Source organism: Acartia tonsa, chromosome 3, assembly GCF_053477335.1.
Source record: "Acartia tonsa isolate MP-2025a chromosome 3, ASM5347733v1, whole genome shotgun sequence".
Taxonomy (NCBI): domain Eukaryota; kingdom Metazoa; phylum Arthropoda; class Copepoda; order Calanoida; family Acartiidae; genus Acartia; species Acartia tonsa.
This window is the reverse complement of record NC_137262.1, coordinates 53,121,496-53,146,093: the sequence shown is the minus strand read 5'-3', so window position 1 is coordinate 53,146,093 and position 24,598 is coordinate 53,121,496. Positions and strand designations below refer to the sequence as shown.

Here is a 24,598-nt window from a genome sequence, read left to right as displayed (position 1 = left end):
AGAATAAACAAACTAGTATAGTAATGTCAAAATGAAGCGATGTAATAAAGAATGGGAAAACCTTGTAATAAAAAACAACCAAGGAAATATTGAAACAGATGATATTAGGATATAGAGTTCAGTAGCATTACCGACAGACAGAACGACACCTAACCAACGGAAACTAAATAAATGAATAATTAATTGATTCCTTCTCATAATGTGTCTAAACTATATTTAGTATGGCTTCAAAACCGATTAATATCCACTGGATTAGAACTGGTTCTCAGTCATATTGAAAAATCAAGTATAGCATCAAATATTAAAACAAAATCATAAGATTTTTAATTTTATATCATTTTAATATCCGCAGAAAGCTGTCTATAATACGATGCCTATAATAACTATTATTCTAATTCCTTTTATAAGTATTCTGTAAAATCATTTATTTATCCTAACCTAATCAAGACGAAAAAGTTTAATTTCCTTTTATTAATACTATATAAAATGTAATAAGAAAAAAAGAATTATTGATTTTTGTGCTCTGATGAAAGAGTAGATTTAATTTAGTTCATTTCATTTAATATATAAAGATGGGGGGAACATCGGTTTATAGATATTTTAGACTTTTGAGTTCTAAAATAACCACAATTTGTTTTGGGGTTTATGGGGTTAAATCCTGTGTACTAAAGTAGTTGGTTGTATGTATATTTCCATTAAAATTGACATTCGAAAAATACCACAAAAGAAGTGGATCAATAGCATTTATTTAGGCTAGCAGCTGTTTATTGGCCAAGACATTCCATCTACTCTTTTAACAAAGCTTTCACCTTGCATTATGGCAGCTGGCATTTATAAAGTTGTTGGCATGACGAGTTCTAAATTTAATATCGAATACGCCAACACGAAGGAAAAACAGAATATCATTGGTGACTCTATTATCTCTATTATTAGAGGGTGCATCAACCTTTTGATATATTGAATTACACACGTACTCTTGAAAGAAAACACGCACACGCATATACACACACTCACGCATGGAAAATCTACGTCCAAAAATCCCTAAAATTATACCATAAACCAATTTCACTTTTTTATAGCAAAGCTGTCCTACTACTTAACTGTTTGTCTGCTTCGCAGGGTGTAGTTGTGTCTACTTATCTATATATTTAAAAGGAAAGGATACCAGCCGTTCCTGATGTATTAATGGAAAAGAAATGTAATCTAATAGTTCTTCTAAAACCTCTTTCTAAAGTGTATATGTGTAATTGTTGGGGATGTGAATTAAAAACAATTTCAAAAAAATTTTAAATTCTCTTGATTTCGTTGAGACGTTTTTGAGATGTTGATGGACAGAAAAATTAAATTATCCTTAGTATAATAGGGTACTTGTTCGGGCTCTATATTCACGCAACCAAAATTCCCTTGAGCGTGTGTAGCCAGCCAACAGCCGCCACCGGCAAGTGCAATGCACTGCAAGTACAGTGTTCAGCAAAAACTGTGAAATTTTTAGAAGTAGACAAAACAGATTTGGCTATGTTTTTGTTTTAATGTGAATGCATCAATTGCATATGTTTTTCTTCTAAACCAGTTTAGCTTTCAGTAAAAATCGTAAGAAATGTGTCATATTTGAAGTCGAATTAAAGTAACTAATAATATAAATCTTTTCAAAGCTCCATATTAAAATAACTATATAATTCTTTATTGTTAACTCGTTTATTATTATTCGAACACTTTTAAAAGAAGATTTTTTATTGGGGAAATTCTAGGATAAAAAAAGGGAATACTTTTCCTAGGGCAGCTTCACGCAACTTTCAATATTGAAAAACCAGAGACTAAACAGTTAGGAACATTAAACATATTTGATTAATCCCCTCCCAAACGAATTTGGAAATAGAATAAATCCCCCCCCCCCTAAAAATTTTACCTCCATCTTTATAGTAAAATTTTATCGCAATCACAAGCAATTTTAACACCCCTCAAATGTAAGTTACTCCCCAATCTTCTGATTTTTCACCCCCTCCCAAAATGGAAAGCTTGGGCGTCCTTCCTCATAGATATCTATTTAATGTCCCTAACGGTTAAAAGAAAAGCATTTGGTCTTCAATATATCCACTTTATCCTACCCTCCACCCCACCTCTTTTTCCTTTGTCCACTTTTAGATATACATTATACACTTATAGTTAAATAGAAAATCAATAAAATGTGTAAAAAGCTGCACTTCAAGAGATTTAAAGTTTGTTGACATGGTACATAGATTTTAGCAAAATTAATATAAAAGAAAATTATTACACCAAATAAATCCATAAATTTTTATAAGAGAAATAAATTGTTATATAGTAATATTTCATAAATCTACAGTTTGTTCAATTTGATTAACAGAGTTTCTCAGGCATCTAAATGGATGAGACAATAGCCGATAAATTGATGAACATCCCATTCCCCAATAATGAAACACCAAATAACTTCTTTCTGTAAATTACAATTAGTGGTTGAAACGTTTGGATGCTTAGTTTAATGAACAAACCAATAAAATGTCCCAACTAATAAGAAAACGTTATTTTAAAACTTTGGGAACTAGTGTAATAAACAACCCAATGTTCCTCCTACCGAGAGTTGCTACTGAAATGACAATGGTCTTTTTATCTAATTTTATCAATAATAAAACACCAAATAACCCTTCCTGTACATTACAATTATTGGTTGAAACGTTTGGATGCTTAGTTAAATGAACAAACCAATCAAATGTCCCAACTAATAAGAAAAAGTTATTATAAAACTTTGGGGACTAGTGTAATAAACAACCCAATGTCCCCTCCTACCCTAAGAGTTGCTACTGAAATTACAATAGTCTTTTTATCTAATTCTGTGGTTCTTCTCAAAGGAATAAATGAGTTATATTATAGCTCATTATAAAATAATAATATTTTAACAAATACAATCATGAAATATGCTTTACATTAATTGTTATTATAAATTGAAATATGAAACTTGTGTTTAATTTTGTAAATTTTATTTAATATTTCTTTCTAGCTGTTTTTATGAGCGAAGATTTTCTATAAAATATTTTCTTACGGAAAGTTTGAATTGTAAAATGTTGCTTTAGAACATTGTTTGAAGATTTTTTTTAAAAACACACTCTAGTCATTCGGATTCAGTAGATGTATGTATGTTATTTATTTGAAAGTATGGATATTTTGATCCAATTTTTAGAATGGTCACTCCTTAGAACTTTTCAAACAAAGCAACCCAATAAAATAAATAAGTCAATATTTTTGATAATTTTGAAACACATCATTCAAGACCTCTTGTCACAGTATACTCTAAGTTTAATTAAAATGCAATTCAAATAAATAAACTTATTAACAAATCCTTTTTATTTCTAAAATTGTTTGAAATCTAAAACATTCCTTGTTTTGTGTTTGATTTAGTTTTGTAATTTGATATTTTTCTTCAATTCAGTTCTATTAATCTTGCCCTCTTTACAACAATTTTATTCAATTATGCATTCTATATATGATTTGTGATTTTTTGTTGTGTAAAATTTGTGCTATTTTCTAATATCAAAAATTGTAATTGTTTTTTTTTTAGAAAAGTTGTGCTTTTTTTTCTGATATAAAACTCTCTAAGTTAATAAAGAAAATAAGGTATTGATGATTAACCTTTGTCTATGGTAAGTGGGTAAATTAAGCAATGCTTGTAAAAAACCAGACTTATATTGGCATACTTTTACTGAAAGTTTCTACTTATTTGATTTGGAACAAATGCTTTGCTAAAGTCTTATTTACTCAATTAATAATAAATGCAACCATATCAGTAATAAACTATAAAAAAAAAATATTTCAGATTTAGAAACAATGAAAGGGGTTTACATAATTTACATATTCTCTTTGTATTTTTGTATTATTTCAGGTACATATTAGTAAAATATTGTTTATTATTTAAAAGAGCTGTTTTTTTTAACATTATCTTGAAAATATGTAACTAAACTAAAAATATGGTGATTGCTCTTTAAACCATATTAGGTTTTTTGCTCTTTATATTTCAATGACATTCATTATCGTGCATCTGTTAAAATTGTTATTTTACCTAATTTTTTGCCCTTAAGTATGTAAAGTACTTATAGATACTCTGATTAAAAGAGTACTCTACCTAAAGACATGTAGGCCAAGTAACCAATTAATCAAAATATTGACAACTGTATAGAAACTTTGCTATTTGTTTTAATAAGAATTATATCATTTTTTGACATTAAATATAAAAACTAAATCAATTTGATGTTAAACTTGCAGATTTTGTTCTTCTTTCTTTTCCCTTCTTTGCAAAGTTAAATTTATATTTTTTTATAAGGGGATGAAACAACCGTAGCACCAACCACAGTAGCAGGTGGAGACAATTCAACAGCCACAACCATAACAGCAGATAATTCCACAGCTACTACAATAGCTGGTGATAATTCTACAGCAACAGCTGATAATTCAACGGTTACTGCTGATAGTAACTCTACTTTAGCTGGTAATTTATAAATACTCTGATCAAATACAAACTAGAGCTGGATCTTTAAATCATTTTAGTGGTGAGCCAGATCGGGGTGAGCCGAATTTTAGCCAATCACAGCGCGGCATTTCATAAAATACTGTGCTCTCATTGGTGGAAAGTTGGCTCACCCCGATCTGGCTCACCACTAAAATGATTTAAAGATCCAGCTTAGGATTATTATGTCCACGAATAGCAAAGCAACAACAATATAACCATATGTCAGAATACAAAAGAGTGAATGTGTTTTGGAGTAAGTTTAATTGATATGTTTAATTATGATTTCCTTTAAATCTTTTGAGACTGCATTTAAGAAGATTAAAGAACAATTGATATATATATTTATACATTATATTTCCAAACAATCCAAGAGATTGTATTTTAAGGTAATGACACTACAGCAGCTGATGTTTCTACTTGTGTCCACGAAGGGCATGATGCTTCTATAGATCCACAGGTCATATATATATAAAGATATAAAAGTAATAAGACATATGTTTGTCTGTATTTGAGAATGTGAAAAAACTCACTTTCCAATAAAACTATATGATTCTGATTCTCCTTTGCAATGAAACTTCTTATAGGTCAAGGAAAGTTTCATGATTAATACAGTAGAGGGTAATACTACTGTGGTATTCACCATCCAAGTTTATGCATCTCCATCCCTGTCCACATTCCTATACTTCTCTGGCTGAGTCAGACCTCCACTTGTAACCGCCACTATACTCCATCCTGCTGTGTTGAGGGGCTAGTTGATTTTATGCAGGCCTTGTGAGAACATCTCTCCATCAGCTTGCACTTGGTAGACTGTATACCTATATGCTAGGTTGTCGACAGTCTTAGTCCCATATTCCCGTGCACGTGGTTTTCTGTCCTGTACAGAAAACGAGACGTCCAAGCCTTTAATTGATATCATATTAAATATATCCTATAATAATAATAATCCCATTAATCTGCCTATTCTAACCAGTTTAATTGCTTAATAAATATTGTATTTTTTAGAAATACCTTTGTTATATTATTGATATTTAATTGTATCGAAGCTACTCTATACTCGTATTCCGGTCTGTCTGTACATCCCCTCTTACGTCATTTTGGCGCAGTCTTGTCTACCACTCAATTTTTGAGGGGGGAAGGTATAGATAATTATTAACGTACAGACAAAATTAAACTGTAAAGTAGCTTCGATTGCAAAGTGAAATTAATATTTTTCCTGATAACTAAGTTTATTCACGGAAACAGTTTATAGTAACAATTTGTTACAGAATATTTCTAATAATTATTTCGTGGCAAACTGCCAAATAAAGATAAAAAGGAACCCGCCTTTTATTTTCACACTAGTATTTAATTTCACACATTTCCATATTTTCTCCCTAAAACAGGAAGAAAGGGATATTTCCAAGTTCTTAAAAAAAGTTCGTGGTAGACAAAGCAGTGTTAACGAACACTACACTCCAGCACCATGACCGATAATGCCAAGAAGGGGGATGATAAAACCAAAAATCCGCCGCCTCCGCCGGCTCCGGCCGTCCCTGGTACCTCGCAGCAGCAGTCAGACCCGCTTTCCCCTGAAAAAATCAAAGAACTCATAACGGAAGCGTTAAATGTTAAGTTAAACGAATACTCGTCACATTATAGAGATATAATAAAACAAGAATCCGAGATTATGAAGCTCGAAATAGAAACAAAATGGGCAGGGTTTAAGGACACGGAATCACATCGCAGATTATTAGCCGATACCGATATCTTAGACCTAAAACGAAGGGTATCAAAACTCCCAGCGGACGGAAATCTTGGCCCATTGTTTGCGGAAAAAACGTTAAACGAAAGTCTTAACACGACTCATTTTAACACCATAGGTGATGATTCAATTAATGCCACTTTTTATGACCGGCTATCGGTCCAACAAAGGATAAACGTGACCGAATGGGTCGCCAAGGATAGGATTACAGCCCCAGGCTGTATGGCCTATTCAATTGTAGGCTTTGTAGGCCCGGCGGATAATGACAATTGGATGAATGTAAGAGAAACTTCTCTAACGGAATATGAAAAAACCTTATTAGAAAGGTTTCCCTTTATCCCTGATAGGATTAAGTCGTTAGAGCCCCTCCGTAGACCTACACGGTCTGCACCCAATGTAGCAACAAGACCCTCTACAAGAAACACACCAGGCACAGGCACATCCGCGACGGCAACAACTAGCGCCGCCGACGATGATTTCATTAAAGAATGCTTTATTAAGGGACAAAAATGGGATTCCGATTTTGCGAGGGATGCCCCTAGGTGGGACGGCAGGGCCGACTTTGATAATTTCTTTTCTAATTTGTGGAGGGTTGCAAAGACATACAGAATCTGTGACCCAATCCTTTTTAAGGATATTTTATACCAGCGAATTTATGACTCTAGAGGGGAACGATTAGGAGACCTAATTACGCCTGAAAGAAATCAGGCCTTATCTGCCTTAAGTTATTACCTGATGATTAGGAGGCTGGTCACTCCTTTCTCGGATCCAGAAGTAGCCTCGCAGTACTTCTACAACCTAAAACAGGAGACTAATCAACCCCTTGACACCTATTTTGAAAACAAACTTAGGGTGTTCAAACTCATGAATCCTGGCCTCATACCTAAAAAGAAGTGGAAAGAATTCTATCTTAACGTTAGCAAAAATCTGCTGTATACCAACCTTGCCATGGACATGGCCAATTACGTTGAGAGTATGCAATTTTTGGACGATTACAACGCTTACTTAAATAAACTTATTAACCTCGGACAAAGATACGTTAATTGGGATGGGTCTGGCCATATTAGTAAGGAAAACCTTTCGGCTTGCTATTCCCAAGCCATGGAAATGTTCCTACCTAAAAATTCTGCGGAAACGAAAAAACAACCCATAATCAGCATTATCGAAGATAATACCCCCACTAACACGGCAGTGTATAAGGAAAACTTAACCGAAGAACCTGACGAGGTTCCCTCTTGGGTAGATCATGAGGATGACCCTATTGCTTGGGATCAAATCGAGGGCGTTATAGGAGCCTTTAATGGGAGGAGTAAAAATATTAAATGCTGGCATTGTAATATCCCTGGCCATGTAGTGCAGAATTGCAACAAAAAGAAAGCTGGGGAGCCCCCGCATCCTGAGTCCCGCTTTGGTAAAACACGGAGTAAATTCACCCCACCTAGAAAAGCTCCAGGTAATAGTAATAAAATACCTGAACAGTATGCGCGTAAAACTATCAACCAAATGGACCAGGAAGCCAGCGATGAATCTGAAATAGATAAACATGTACAAGCGATTGTTAAAAATCACGTCCATTATATGTAAAAAATAAGTGGATATATGCGATATTAATTGTCCCTATCCCAGAAAATAAAAATTTGCTGAATGAATTTCATATTTTGATATGAAAGATAAACAAAATATCCCATGTCAAGCTAAACTTGCAAATTCCTTAATATCAAATATCCCTTGCCAAGCAATGCTTTGGCGCGAAAAAATAAAACAAATTGTTATTATTAAGTCTGACTAAGCAACACAAAATAAACTCCTTCCCCTCCTTTCTCTATCCAAATGTAGCTGATACAGGAAATTGGGGGAAATAGGGAGGTAACCTGAGGAGCATTTCACATGCACTTAATATTTCCATTTTTTTAAAATCTAATAGTCTTTATAAAGAAGCCAACAAGTGAATACCTATTTTCTATTTAGTAGTATTTATTTTTAATATCGCATGATCTATCTAAAATGTAAATATCGTATATTTTGAGTGTATATATATAAGAATCTAAAACATTCTAGTTCAATTTTTAACTGCTAGGGGACCTTAAGCGAATTATCTGTATATAAACAATGATTTTTGAGTTAAATCCTCAGTATCAATTTTATCTGAGAGTTGCACACTTTTAGTCTCTGATTTTTGTAGCTGAAATATTTCAGCAATTATGTATAATAACTTATTCATATGGATAAATATTATTGCATTTTGTACAGTGACAATAATAGAACTATATTTAATTTATTATGTATCCGAAAGATGTCGCCTAGAATGCTATTGCGGTCCATATAAGTAAATAATAAGAAGGGGGGGGGGTCTACTAGAAAATCTGTATAAATACGAGCGAATTTCCAAATCTAATTCAGTTGTTCAGGAAGATTTTTAATTATCTTTTCCTCTCTGATTTTTTGAGCTGCAATCAAGCAGCAGTTAAAAATTAAAAACTTTAATCACTTAAAACGTGATTAATAAAATCTTAAACATTTTGATTAAATTATTTTCCGCTAGGATTACTAGCAGAATAAAATAAACTTAGTTCTATTAGCTTCCGCTAGGATTACCAGCGGAATAAAAGGTCACTATATAAAAGTGAATGTATATTATTAATCAAGGCCAGTTACTATCAAAGCAGTTACTACAAACCACTTCTTATTTTTGAAGCTGACTTCAGCATTAATTATACTTTAGTAAATACATAAACTCGTTCTACCCCATAGGTGGAAAAATTAAGTATAAATACTAACAATATCAGAATAATAAATCAGTCATGATTGATCCTCTTTATTATATTAGTCATATCTAATATTTTTTGAGCTGTAATTCAGCGCTAACTTTATATTATTTAATATTGTGAATCAAATACTAACTAGTAAAACTATATTTTGTATAAATACAGATATAAGTCAAAAAATAAGTCAGTCTGTTTTTAATGTCTTGTTAGTTACAAGCTGAACACTTATTTTTAAGCTACTTTGTAGCCTTTCAATCTTTCGAAAACTTTTTAGTTCAATTTTATTCCGATAGGTTTTTATCATATATCCAAGTATATAAATAAGGACCCGTATTAAAGTTTAGTAGTTTCTTTAGAACTATCAACATTCTCATGCTTATTAAGAAATTTCTGGAGCTGAAAAGCGCTTAATAAAAACTTAATGAAACCCAGAAAGTTATATAAAATTATTTTAACAATTAACCATATTGTTAAAACATTTCATTATTTAAAAAGATTCGACAGACAACTATACCTGGAACACAGGAAATCTCTGTGTGAGGATTACCATCGTCTAACCGCTGAGGTGGGGATCTTGGAAAATATGCATCTTAGGCTTCGACTAAAAATATAATTTATTTTATAATGCCTATCTGTGCAAAACTAAAAGTTCTTAATCCCGTGGGGGGGGAATTCCTGCAACACACTTTAGTGGATACAGGAAACAACTTTAGGTCCCTTATTTCTAAAGAAATCTTAGATGATAATAAAATCACATTCACCCCTGCCAATCTTAGCGCTCTGTCTGTAGATTTAAAACCAGTAAATATCATAGGACACGTAAGTTTAAAATTCAGCTTTGATGGGTCAGATAAAATATTCGAAGAAACGTTTTACATCCCTGAAACGACGTCTAAAATTATAAATCTAGGATATGAATTTCTCAAAGTTAATCGAATTAATTTGTTACTAGATAAGTTTTCATTCGAGCTCCCCACTGGCGAGCAAATCCCTATAGAAAATTCGACAATTAACATAGTTAACCCTTATCCCTGGCTTATACGAATTTATAATTTCTTACCTTGATGATCTTATTATATTCTCAAAGAATGTTGAGGAACATCTGAAGCATCTCAGAAAACTCTTCGGAGTCCTAAAAATAGCAAAACTTAAGTTAAATCTAGCCAAATGTAAATTTTTCACATCCGAATGTACATATTTAGGTCATATAGTCAGTTCCCAAGGACTTAAAATGAACCCCGCATATTTAGAACAAATTAAAAATTGGAGCAGGCCCAGGACAGGCAAGGAACTCCAGCGTTTCCTGGGCTTCTCCAATTATTATAGGGCCTATTTCCCATCCTATGCAAAAAACTCTTGTACCCTAGATGAACACAGAAACGATAAAGTTATCGAATGGACCGATTCCCTATCAAAAGATTGGGAAAATTTCATAAATATGTTCTCAAATTCTATAAGTAAAGGCTATCCCCAGTGGGATAATCCAAACCCCTTTATAGTAGATGTAGATTTTTCTACAAGTTATTTCGCTGGAATTCTCAGCCAAAAACAGGGGGGGGAAGAAAGAATTATTGGAATATGGCAAAAAGGAACAATAAATGGTGTAACTCTGAGATGGATTTTCTTTATCCAAAGTTTTGACTTTACAGTAATTCATAGGAAGGGTAGGGACCATTGCAATGCCGACAATCTATCTAGAGGGCAATTTTTATGCAAAGAACATAAGGAAACCGATTGTGAAAAATGTACTAGCTCATTTACCTTGGATCCTTATGAACAGGATTGCCCCTACCAAGACCAGATTTTTGAGTTACATGCGGCTTCGGAAGTCGGTGTGCACAATGTTTGGCAATCTGAAACACAAAAAGATCAAGTATTATCTGACATTCGTAGGTGGATATTCGAAAAAAAGAAGTTGTCGAGTTTTGAAAGAGCTGAACTAACTGGCCGGAAAGAGGTCCTTTTTAAATTAATAGAACATTTATACGTTATGGAAGGACTTCTAATATTTAGACAACCTCTTAGCAATGGAACATTCATTGAAAGACCCGTCGTACCTATTGGATTATATAATAAAGTTTTTGAATTAGCACATAATAATATTATAGGTCACAAGGGGGTTAACGAAACAATACGCAAGATAAATGAAAGATTCTTCCTTATAGGAATTAATAAGTTTGTTGAATCACGCATTAAAAATTGTATCACCTGCCTAAGAAAAATAGGACAGGTACCTAAACATAAACAACCTATCACCCATTCAGCCATTAGTCACGAGATTTTTGGCCAGGTATCAGTAGACCTTATCGGTCCTTTAACCCCTAACTATTTCCAAGGACAACATGTCCGCTACATATTTATCCTAGTTGACCTATTCTCTAGGTACATAATCGCCCACCCCATCAAGGACGCCACCGTGGAAAGCACGGTGAAAGTTATCCTTGAACAGGTGGTACCCACCTACGGCTTATTTCGGTCATTGAGGAGTGACAGGGGAACAAATTTTACTGGGGAAGTTTTCAAAAAAGTTATGGATGAATTAGGTATCGAAACTAAACTTATTCCCCCAAGAAACCCTAATAGTAACCCATGTGAAAGGCATAATCAAAGCATTTATGCAGGTCTAAGATCTGATGACCGATTCGAAAGTAAAGACTGGGCAAGAAAATTAGCATTGACCACTTTTGTAATTAACTCTAGTACGTCTAGAAGAACGGGGTATACGCCATATTACCTTATGTTCGGCAGACAACCAACTCTCAATCTCGATTTCTTTTCTCCAATCCTGCAGAAAAGGCAAGACATTGATTGCAGGTCTTACTTAAACTACCTAAAAAATTTGGAAGAAATTATTGCACAGGTTTCCAAAAAATCTAAAATCTATTTAGAGTTTCAAAATAAATCTAGAAAGGCTTCATCTCCCCTTTTCGTTAACGACGTATGCTTTGCTTTTTTTAACCTAGTCAAGATAGGGGTCAGTAAAAAATTGCAATCTTTCTATGGGGGTCCTTTTATTGTAACAAAAAAATTCTCAGAGGCCGTTTTGAACTCAGTCCCTTTGGATCAAATCCAATAAAAACTAACCAAGTTGTTAGTAGAGATAAAATACGAAAAATAGATTCTAAAGTAGAATTATTGGGGGAAACACTTTCCTTTAACGTCTTTCCAATTGAGGAAATTGTCCCGTCTGAGGAAATAACATTGACCATAGATAATACCGGACAAACCGAAATAAACGATAATAAAGGTATGGAAAACGACGATTTTACCTACCTAGATAACGATAGTGACGATTTTATAGAAGAAAACCCTGAAATTAGTCAGGACTTACCCCAGGGGGAGGTGGATTGTGATGGGGGAGGGGATATAATGGAAAAAAACTCACCATTTGAGCCACAGCCCAAAGACCAAGAACCCCCTGGCGCAGATCGGTCATCCGGTCCTAACATCCACATCGAAAATAGTTTCTTGGAAGAAACCGTCCCGTCCGAGGCTTCTTTCTTCGCACAACGACCCAAACAATCCAGCCCTGAAAAGATTATTAATGTTAACAAACAAAGCATAGTACCCAAATATATATTAGAAGAAGAAAGAAAAACTAGGTCACAAGGGGGGGATAACCGCATACATGTCCAAATCGGACTGCATAACCCAATTAAAAGGAAGAAATAAAATGTATATAAGATGTATAATTATATAAAACCAAGGTGGCAAATGTATATAGCTTAATCTACGTATGTATAATAACGAAAATAAACAAAAAAAAAATATATATGTTAAAACTAACTAATTAACATATTTCAGAGAAAAACAAGAAGCATAAAAATAAAATGCAGCATCATTTGGCAAAGGCACCAGGAGCTCGAGGTAAATTTATTTTGGGATTCTTGGGGCTTTTTATTATTTTGGCAAAATCAAATGCGTCCGAAATAATACAAATAGATGCGACTCAATGTGTAGCAAACGAAAACCCGCGTTTGAAAATCTCTGAATGCGCTGCGTTTCTTAATATTACCAATATTGAACAAAAACAATTTCACCTACTTCAAAAGGTTGAAAGAAAAATTATACCTGGAATTCGTTGCCATCTCCGAACCAGTACTCATTACTGGTATTGTGGCAGATATAGTCACATCCACCTCGCTGCTCCAGCTCTTGTGGAGATACCGAGCCTCGTAACTTATGAAGACTGTTACACCATGTCCAAAACTAAAATATTTAACTTTGAAGGAAAATCAGTCTCAGTGTATGAACACCAGATGTCATACACGCGTTTCCTGGTAAACGGGACGCTTACTTACCCTAACGACCTCCTTAACGGCATCGACCCCGCCTGCGAGGGACACGGCGTAACCATTAACGGCATCTTTATCCCTGGGACGTTTGAGGAAAAACAAATAGGGGTCCAGGCTGAGCCTGTTGAATTATTACAAACAAAAGCGGGCTGTTACCTGGGCAGTCACTGGGTGGGAAACAATTGTCTAGATCACAATCTTAGAATAGGCTACGATAGAATTATCTCGGATGATAAATCTGATAACGCACAAAAATTCACTTCTCCTTGGCGAACGGTAGACATCTTTAATATTTCATTGTTTACATTTGAAGGAGAACAGGGTGACCAAAAATATCTAGTGATCGATCCCCAAATTACGCTAGCGTTGGAACTTAAAGATAAAAAACATTTTGAAAATCTAATTCCCGAATTATCTTATTACAAAACTAATATTGATAACTTAATGGTATGGTTCACAAACTCTGTAAAACCATATTTCCCACTTTTAAACGCTAAGGAAAAAGATGACATGTTACCACTAGAGATTTTCTATTCCTACCAACAATTTAGTAAATTAATTGTCCCCGAAACTCGCTGTTTGCAGAACCACTTTCTGTCTAAAAGTAGTATTCAGACCCATCGTAAAAAACTAGTTAGGGCGCTCGGTGAACTGGATCTGGTAATACAGTGCGATAACCTTAAAATCAATGTTTCTTTGGGAGAAAATTTACCCTGTTTTGTGGATCATTTCTCTGTTTCAATCAATAATAAGACTATGGGGATATCACCATTTTCACGCAGATTGGTTAACACCACCCATTTGACTCCGACTAAATGTTCCGAAAATCCAATTTTCTTACATTTGTACCAGGGAAAATTCCTTGGGAATCAAGGGCAGGGTATGCAAATATTAAATGTAAACCAATATCTTATGGATAAACCGATTAGCCTGTTTCTTTATCATTCTTGGCAAAGCCTAGAAAAAACTAATTTCTCAGAAAGTGCCGAGGAATTATACCTCAGCCAACTTGCCGCAGACTCCAATAATTTTGAAGTAAAAATAACCGACTCTTGGTTTATTCAAACGTATCATAAGGTGGTTGATTTTCTATCTAGTACTTGGTATCATATAGTGCTTGTAGTAGCAGCCATCCTTACAGGAATAGGGTCGTTATTATGCGTCGCTTTTATCATCTATATATTAGCCTGCACCAAAATTCACGCGTACAAAGCAGGAGATACGAGTGAAACACACGAATTACGGGATTTTACAAATAATGGGGAAAACTAATCTCCAAAAAAACGGACGACCTGTAAACAGACATATATGCCTATAAGATTGTCGTCCCTAAAGGTCGTCTTTGTAAAAATATTTCCTTATTCGGTATAAGGAATCAATGACCCTTAATTTTAAGTTTGTTATTTTTATTTTAGGATATCCCAGGCGGAATTTTTCAAGGGGTTTCCACCACTCCCATGGGGCCGGTCACTCTTCATACCGTCGAGGATATGAAGAGACACCCTTCTACAATGAAGAGGACTATTATTACGACAGCAATCATGGCTATCCCCAGGGCGGCCCTGAGGAAGCCTACTATGAACCTGATGAGAACAGGTATCAGCCTCGAGTAAAACCGCCACGCAACCCTGAAAACCTCAGTGAACTTCAATGCGTCTCAAAATCGATCCACGTCTACCGCACCGCGGGAAAAGATGTTCCAAAGGAACTCCTTGAATTGCAAGAAAAATTGCGGCAGGCCAAAAATTTAGAGGCCAACGAATATCCCGATAAAGCCAGGCCTAGGGCCAGGCCTCTAATGGAACAAAATAGGGGAGGGGAACCGCAAAAAAATCGGGTGGAATCGCCACCAAAACGTAGTGCCTCACCTGAACTGGAGGTAGTCGCCGTAAAATCAGCCCCAAAAGCGGTAGAAAAACGTCCGCCAACACCAACAGGCAGCGGCGGCCCAGCAGCCAAGAAGGCTAAGGTGGAAACTCAACCGCCTCCATTACCCCCTAAAAAGAAAGAGACATTAGCAGAAAGCAAAATTGAGCCTAAAGCTTTTTGGGTGACTGCTGAGGAATGGAAAAAAGTCCTATCCTCCACCGTAAAAGAAGCAATGGAGGAAGCTCTTCTCCCCTTCCAGAGAAGTCTGGAATCTAAAATTGCTAGCAATGCTTCATTCGTTGAGAAAGCATATATACAACATGGCAAGCGCCTTATTGAAATTTCCGCAGAATTACTGCGGAACCGCAAAACTTTGCGCGAAAAAATTCGCACTGTCTCTGAGGACTCGACCGTTGAGTTAAAATCACGAATGACCACTGTTATTGAGGCCACTAGTCGACTGTTGGACCAAAACTCTGACAGGGTAATTAAATATATTAATACTCGTTGTAATATTATGAATGTACCTGGGCAGAATGTGGCGACCATAGAGGCATCCCTTCCCGCTGAGGACGTATCCCGGCCAGATGATGATGGAGTTGAGCTGGTTTCCCACTATGGCGGTTCTGAGTGCTCTGATGAGTACAGGCCCACTGATAGAGAAGGCAATCCCGAGGTCCTGGATCCTGCAGAGGAAAACAGTGACACAGAGCTTGATGCTCAAATCAGTGAGCTCTTCCCATCTGGAATTGATCTGCCTGTTAATCCGCAGGCTGGCGCTGTCTCTGAAGATTCAGTGGCCACGGCTCCCTGCGAGGGCGTGTTGGCCCTCCAGAATGCTGTTGCTCCAGAGCTTCCAGCAGCTCCAGAAGATCCTACTTCCTCAGAATCCAATCCTGTTGATATCGTAAAGAGGGCTATGGCCGCAATCGAAGAACCTGCGAGCACAACAGCAACCCGCAGAAGCAGGCGTGCAGGTCAACTGTGAGGGAATATTTCATATTCCCTCAGAAGGAGGCGAGTGTGGTATTCACCATCCAAGTTTATGCATCTCCATCCCTGTCCACATTCCTATACTTCTCTGGCTGAGTCAGACCTCCACTTGTAACCGCCACTATACTCCATCCTGCTGTGTTGAGGGGCTAGTTGATTTTATGCAGGCCTTGTGAGAACATCTCTCCATCAGCTTGCACTTGGTAGACTGTATACCTATATGCTAGGTTGTCGACAGTCTTAGTCCCATATTCCCGTGCACGTGGTTTTCTGTCCTGTACAGAAAACGAGACGTCCAAGCCTTTAATTGATATCATATTAAATATATCCTATAATAATAATAATCCCATTAATCTGCCTATTCTAACCAGTTTAATTGCTTAATAAATATTGTATTTTTTAGAAATACCTTTGTTATATTATTGATATTTAATTGTATCGAAGCTACTCTATACTCGTATTCCGGTCTGTCTGTACATCCCCTCTTACGTCACTACCCTCCCAAGAGAAATCGTCACTTGAAAAAAGTTGACTCGCCCAATCTTGATTTACTTTTTTTAAACTAAAATTAAAGGATCTCCCTATCCCCCTTACCCATTAATAAATCAAATGCCTCTAAAGTCCTCTGGGGGAGTAAACGCTGTTAATATAGATAGATAGACAAATGGATTTATAAACTCCTACTCCATTCTATAAGGTTACCAAGATAGATCAATAGGTCCTACCCCAAACGTAAGAGTCCCAAACGTCAGAGTAGACAAACGCAAGAGTCCCAAACGCAAGAGTCCCAAACGCAAGAGTCCCAAACGTCAGAGTGGGACAAACGTCAGAGTGGGACAAACGTCAGAGTGGACATTGCTTAAGTAAAACATCAGAGTCTATGCTATTTTAATTATATGACAAAAAATAGACAGTTAGGCCCCCTAGCCTGCCTAGCCGCGGGCGCTCGGCCCCCTAGCCTATAACCTAACCTAACCTAATCATAAAGAAAATGACTCTGGCTGCAGCACTCAGCACCCTGGCCTACCTAGCCGCAGCGCTCGGCCCCCTAGCCTGCCTAGCCGCGGGCGCTCGGCCCCCTAGCCTATAACCTAACCTAACCTAATCATAAAGAAAATGACTCTGGCTGCAGCACTCAGCGCCCTGGCCTACCTAGCCGCAGCGCTTTAATGATTATAAAATCGAGACTCATACGTTTTACTTATAAAATGTCCACTCTGACGTTTGTCCCAAAAATCCTGCGTTTGTCCACTCTGACGTTTGTCCCACTCTGACGTTTGGGACTCTTGCGTTTGTCCACTCTGATGTTTTTCCACTCTGACGTTTGGGACTCTTACGTTTGTCGTGGAACCGATCAATAGATTGACTCACGGACTGATAGATTTATTTGAAACAAATACTATTAATAGCGTAGAATAAATAGAAATCTACGAGAAAACTAAATAAAATACATTTATATTGTTTAGACCTCAGATCCTGGAATCTTTATGAGTATTGAAATTATTGATGAAACTAAAATTATCCTTCACATTCATGCAAAAGAAAAATTTAAGGTAATCATAATTAGTTTATTAATAATAGAAATTTTTGTTTTTTCAAGGGATCTAAAGGAATAGGACAATGGCCTATAAATTGATGTACATCCCCAATGATGATACACAAATTACCCCTTCAGTTAGTGGTTGAACCTTTTAACACTCAACTTAATGAAGCAACCAATCATAATTTAATAAAAGTACCCAAAGTAGATGTTAATATAAACTTTGGGGACTAGTGTAATAAACAGTTCACTCCCTCCTTGGTTTTTGCTCATTAGTTTTGTCTATGCTATTAGATTTAGATAACGGTTAGAATATTTAGTTTATTTAATTCGGAATTGTCTTTAAATAATAATAATAATGATTAGGGTATAATGATATCAACAAGTGAGGAGGGTAACTTTTCTATACCAGAAAATATTCCATTAAAACTTATGAACACAACTTCTTGTACAGGTAAACATGCATAAAACAGATATAAGGTTAATAATAGAGTGTACAGAAGTGTGGGGACAATGAACTGTAAATTGTACTTATCCCCATATACTTTAAAAATATGTTCTCTCTTTTCTTTAAATCTACAGAAGGGACAATTTTGTTGATCATAATTTTGGTGTACCTAAATTTATCGTCCATTGTCTATCTTATTAAGATCCCTTTATCCCAGGTATATCTATGTGGTTAATAAAGTCAGCATGCTTATCTTATAGTAATTCCACCTTCATTATTATATTTGTAATTTACTTTCTTGTAATCAATTCTACAATCAAATTTTAAAAATAACCAAGGAGTAACAAATACTGATGAAACAGAAAAAGATCATGTCATGGTTAATTTTGAAAAGGTAAATATAATCATTTCTCTTTCAATTTTGGAAATAAATATAAAATATAAATGTAATCATGTATGTATTGTAATGAAGTGATGCTCGCAGCTGGCTAAAATGACGATACTCCCAATCCACCCACTTTACTCCATCCCATACCATTCTACTGGATGAACGAACTGACGCTACTAATGACTATTATTATCCTTTTTTGATTAGAAGTCTGCAGATAGCCAAGACCCAGTGTTTGATATTGTCTTGGTGAGAGCTCAAGATACTTATTGGACAGGCATCAAGTTCCCTCAAGCGTAAGTTTCATATTCATTATGAGAATAGTGTTGTAAGGAATCGAAATTTCAGGGAATAAATGTTTTTTTTTACTTTCTTTTTTCTCATATTTTTGCTTTTATGCCTTTATGTCTAGCCTATTCTTAAAAACAGCTTCGCTGCTATTGGATGTTTAACTTAATCGTCCTTGTTTTAGTAAATAATTTTATATTATGACTAGCTTCGACCCCAACCCCTAGAGTCTCTGTAGTCAAAGGGTTAAGGGAAGAACATATAATAGGCTAAACTAAACCAATCCAAAGAAATGAATAAAAAATAATAGAATAGTACCAAAACATCCTAAAAGATCTAAATAAAGCTTTCCCTAAAATAGTGAACTAAATCAGTTGAGTAGTTATCGAAATCTTAAGCTGCACAAATAGCACAAATAATATATTTCATAATAAAAGAATCATTCAAAACACATAAATTTTAATTTTACAGGAAAGGTTTAGTGATTTTTATATTATCTTACAGATATTATACAAATTTTACAATATTATACAATATTTAGAGACTCGAAAAGTACAGAAAGCCACTCAATGAATGGAACTTGTATTCATCCAGGACATGACCACAGCGTTCCCGCTCAGGTACAATATACATTATGGTCATCAAAAATGATTTTTTTTATTTTGGTTCAATTCGTATAATAATAAAAATACAAAATAACCCCAGTAAAAAACCTCTTACTCTCCAACTGTCTTTTTTCCTGCCAACTTTTTAAATAAAATCCTAAATCATTTATATAGATTATAGAATACTAGCGGACACGCCCCTAGAGACATCTAGGGACAATTGAGGGAATGTAGGGTCGGAGAGGTTTCAATTTTAGTTTTAACAATGAAAAGAAGTTTGCAAGATCATTCACTACAGACAAAAAAGCTAACTACTTTATATATTAAACTGTTTTTAACCTATTTTTAAAATGTATATCAAAAATATACTATGACACCAGTAGAATCAGACTGCAGAGCCCAAATTTGAATTAAGTCCCCAATAAACTTTTTTGGGGGGATTCAAAAATTAATTATTACTGTTGCTCTGGTCAGATTGACCAGAGCAAAAGGTTTTTTTTTACTTGGGGTAATATTGTGGCTTAGAGAACAATTTTATATAATTCACGTTATATTGATACAATAAAAAAAAACATTATTCTGTTCAATGGAAATATTTTTTTTTCTAAAACAATTAATTTCAGTGAAAAATTTAACATAATACAATAAAACACATAATGCTAAAGTCAAACCAATAAGATTTCTTGTTTCATTTCAATTCTTTATAATTTCCGAAAGAGTGTTTTCACAAAGTGACTTATTTACAATGTAGTTAAATAATTTTTATTTAATTAAAATGAAAAGAATGAAAACTATACACGTAAAAGATACATACTTTTTAAAAATATTTAAAAATAAATAAATTTGAATAATCTTATTTTATATCATATTTGTATATGTGACAAAAATAATGTTGTTGTATTGCATAAACATTTGTTGTCATCTTGTCATGTTGTCATCAAATTTAACCCTTTACAGCCAATTTTTATGTGTTTAAAATAGGTGATAGAACACAAACGTGTTAATGTTAATTCATTGGTATATTGTAAAGATTTAACTTTTTAGTGAATTTTTATAGTAAAATCATAAGGCCTAATTTTACTCTATACCAGAATACAATATTTATGAAGCAAAACACTCTAAAAGCTACGAATTTTACCCAAATAAAAAAGACCTTTTGCTCTGGTCAAAATGACCACGGCAACAGTAAAAATTAATATTTAAATCCCCCCAAAAAAGTTTATTGGAGACTTAATTCAAATTTAGGCTCTGCAGTCTGATTCTACTGGTGTCATAGTATATCTTTTATATACGTTTTAAAAATAGGTTAAAAACAGTTTAAGATAAATGAAGAAAAAAATGTATGAATTTTAAAACATTCATATATTTAGGATTTACTTTAAATTTATAGATCTTGTCTACGATTCAGATAATCCTATTAAGTATCAACATACTTCGGTCCTAGGACAGACGCAGGAGTCCCAAACGTCGGAGTGGACACATACCTAACCTAACCTATTTTAAACCATATTTTAGATTTTTTAAATGCCTAACCTCTGCGGGGGGCTTATTTGTATATTCATATCTTAACCTAACCTAACCTGTATAGAAATACGTACTTAAATTAATATTTTAACACTCCTGCGTTTGTCCACTCCGACGTTTGGGACTCCTGCGTTTGTCCTGGAACCCATATTTCTAGACCTCAGATGAAAGTGGAGTAGTTATCACAAGTGAAAGCAATGATAACTCAACAATCACTCTTCACATACATGCGGATGATCATCCATTCCAGGTTTCTAGTTTTCAGGGATAGATCAATTGAAAATAAATTAATCGTGTCCCATTACAATAGGATAATAGTTATTTATCGCATAGTATGATAGACAGCTTTCGGCGGATATTAAAATGAAAAATTATATGAATCAGACCAGTTAACCCCGAGGGGCCGAATGCCCGGGATAACAAAACTGGTTATGATTATTATTTTAGTATACGTGAAAATTATGTCTAATACGATGCTATACATGATTTTTTTAAATAGCTGTAAAAAGTTAATATTCCAGCGGATATTAATTAGATTGTAAGACATACTGGAAAATTAATTCCTTTTGTAGAAAGCAATGTCGGAAAAACAACATTTATATTTTACTTCATTTTTATTATAATGCTATGCTTTAGTTTATGTCAATTATAATTATAATTAGGTTTTATATATTTAGGGAATTATGATAACAACAGAGGCTAAAGGAAACTTTACAGTACCAGAGGGAAATGTTATGAAGCTTATGGAAGGAGATTGTACAGGTATTTCAAGAGGACCAAATTGGTCCTGTGCAGTGGTTAGCAAAAGCTTCATTCTTATAGACATGATAAAGAACATTATTCCTCGTATTTATTCGAAACCGATCAATATCCGGTAGATTAGAACCGGTTCTCAACCATACGACAAAATTATGTATAGAATCACATTTTATATCCAGTTTTCTACGAATATAAAAATGTACAATAATAAGATTAAAACCAGTTTTATAGCCCGTGCCTTCGGCATCTCGAGGTTAAAAAAACACAGGAAAGCTGTTTATAATACGATACGAGAAATAACTATTATTTGTATTATAGACATCTAAACAAAAGATTATTTTTGTAAGTTTTGTTATTAGGTGTGACAAACACGGATGAAGTACCAAAAGACCATGTTCAAGTTGAATTTACTAAGGTTAGTTTCTACACATTCAATGTGCGTTCAATAAAACTTAGTTATACTTAATCTGCTCTGTATGTGTACCTTTTTGAAGTGTTTTTTTAAACAAAAGTATATCAGCGTATATTGTCCGTCCAAAAAAAATTGATGGATTTTGTCACTGCACAGTTTATCTTAATGCGTCTCTCATTCACAAAACACATGAGAACACTTTAGGCAACCTACTAAAATCATCAACTTAATTAGGTCTTTTACATTCTTGTGCCTTGACATTTAAGGTTACAATTTAAAATCTTTTGGACATTTTGCAAAAAAAACAATGAAAAATTAGTATATTGACATATAATTTATTAGATACCAATACTTTTCTTATATTTCAGGCTGGCAACGAAACAGAACCTGTAGAGTTTAACTTTTTGGTAGTAAGGGACCCGAAGACTTATTGGGACAATATCAAGTACCAGGCCTAGAGAGAGAGTGAGATAATATAGATTTTAAAAACATTTCAACTTGTACATAAATACCCTTCTTTAAACTTGATCAATACAATCACATGCAAAAATTTTAAAATATTATAGGAAATAATTATATAAACAATATCACTAGTTTATGCCTAATTTCATGACATAATAGTTTTTCCAGTATAGCTTCAAAGCCGATAAATATTTGCTGGATTAGAACTGGTTCTCAGCTATACTAAAACTATGTATAGCATCGTATATTATATCCAGTTTTCTACGATTATAAAAATGAAGATTAATAAGATTAAAACCAGATTTTTAGCCCGTGACTTTGGTTTTAATCTTAAAATTTTAATAACCGCGGAAAGCTGTTTATAAAACGATGCAAGAAATAACTATTCTTGGATTCTTTATGCTAAGTTAAATTAGTTTGCCATAAATAAAATATGCATATATTATCGCAACCTGAATTGATTTGTATAAATGGAACTTAATGCTTCGCCCCTGTCCTATATTGCCTTCGCCTTAAAAGTGAAAATAGAAAATTTGATTTTTTTTGTTCGACTAAGAAAAAAGTGAGAAATTTCATTAGTTATTGGGGTCTTTTTTTCAGGTTTTATCTTACAGCAAATAATGATAATTTTATATTGCTTCTGTAAATTTTCAATTATGGTCCAATTTATAGAAGAATTGCTTAATATTGTATTTGTATAATACAGATGAGGTTGTACTGTAATTGTAATGAAAATGAAAGTTTAATTTTGTTAGCCAATTTGATTTCTGTTACTGATATGAAAACCATTTTTACACTTGCAAGCAGAGAAAGGGACAGGGAAACTTAAAAATAATTGTATGATATATCTTTTTAAGGTAGAATTTATTGTGGTTTCCCTGAAAGTGCCTAGTCAAGTATAGAATCCCCCCCCCCTTTATTTCAAATAAAATCAAAATGTCTAATGGGTTAGTATTCACTTTAGATTATGGTTGTGTCCAGGGTAGCCCCGCAGGTTTTGCAGGTTTAGGGCCTCTCGCAGGGGTTAAGCATTTATAAAAAACAATAAAGACGAAGAAAGTCCCTAAATGACGTCACAAAAATGAGGGATGAGGAGAGGAGGAGTGTGAAAGAAAACCCCTGAAAAAGAGATGGATAATCCCTCGTTTTTTAAGACGTAACATGCTGATTTTTTGAGCGACTTTCTTCATCTTCAAAAAAATTTCTTAACCCCATATATTTAATTCATTTTAGTATTTTAAAGCATTTTATAGAAAAGCACCATAACTTTTGTATTATCTGCAACTTTCAAATTATTTGTTATCTAAGACGATTTTCCCTTTCCAATTTAGAAGACTAGTAAGTATGCATGAAAGTTGAGCTATAATAACCATAAAATATCTCTCTATCTCTAAACAGATCTCAAGTATCTAACAGCCACCACCAGACAACCAACCAATCACCCATGTCTTATGGTGTACCAGTGCTTCTATTGGTTTCTAGTATTCTGTTTCAACAATGTATTAAATAATTAGTTTGGTTTTGGATTATTAGTTTGTAAGTGTTCAATAAAACTTTCCTTTTTTTTTGATTTTTTCATCATAAAACAAGGACAATTAAGTAGCGCAGCATCAAAACTTTACAATATCAAAGATTTAAATATAAAATCGTATAAGATCGTATTATAGACAGATTTCAGCGGATATTAAAATGAAAAATTATATTATGATTTATAGTTTTATATTCATAGAAAATTGTCTGTAATACGATACTGAACATGATTTTTCAGTATGTCTGAGAACTTGTTCTAATACAGTGGATATTAATCGGACAAATTAATCTACTTAGAGCTCTGTATTCGCAGAGAGAGGGAGAGGCAGAAAATAGCATAAAACCCTCTAGATCTATATGAAGCTTATCTAAAATGGTGAACTCTTAGAAGATTTTCAGTTACTCTGATAAACTGCTCAAAAATAGCATACAGCCTGCTAATGGTACTATAGTCTGTTATGAA

The 24,598-nt window shown here is 34.2% G+C and overlaps 1 protein-coding gene across 3 annotated transcripts; it reads left to right on the top strand.

The window, feature by feature from the left end:
* The first annotated feature begins 3,817 nt into the window (after window positions 1-3,817).
* Window positions 3,818-24,171, top strand: LOC145314574 (uncharacterized). Of its 3 annotated transcripts, none has more exons than XM_080154551.1 (13): window positions 3,818-3,892; window positions 4,331-4,495; window positions 4,903-4,973; window positions 17,646-17,732; window positions 18,086-18,173; window positions 18,506-18,561; window positions 18,763-18,851; window positions 19,385-19,463; window positions 21,130-21,222; window positions 21,650-21,734; window positions 22,091-22,146; window positions 22,512-22,588; window positions 24,004-24,171. In XM_080154551.1, exons 1-13 carry the CDS (start codon window positions 3,838-3,840, stop codon window positions 24,113-24,115), a joined length of 1,113 nt encoding a protein of 370 aa, XP_080010677.1. In that variant the 5' UTR covers window positions 3,818-3,837; the 3' UTR covers window positions 24,116-24,171. The 3 variants fall into 3 exon arrangements, with proteins under 3 accessions (XP_080010677.1, XP_080010678.1, XP_080010679.1); XM_080154552.1 differs by having other exon boundaries at window positions 22,512-22,595; XM_080154553.1 differs by having other exon boundaries at window positions 22,512-22,608.
* Window positions 24,172-24,598: the final 427 nt, after the last annotated feature.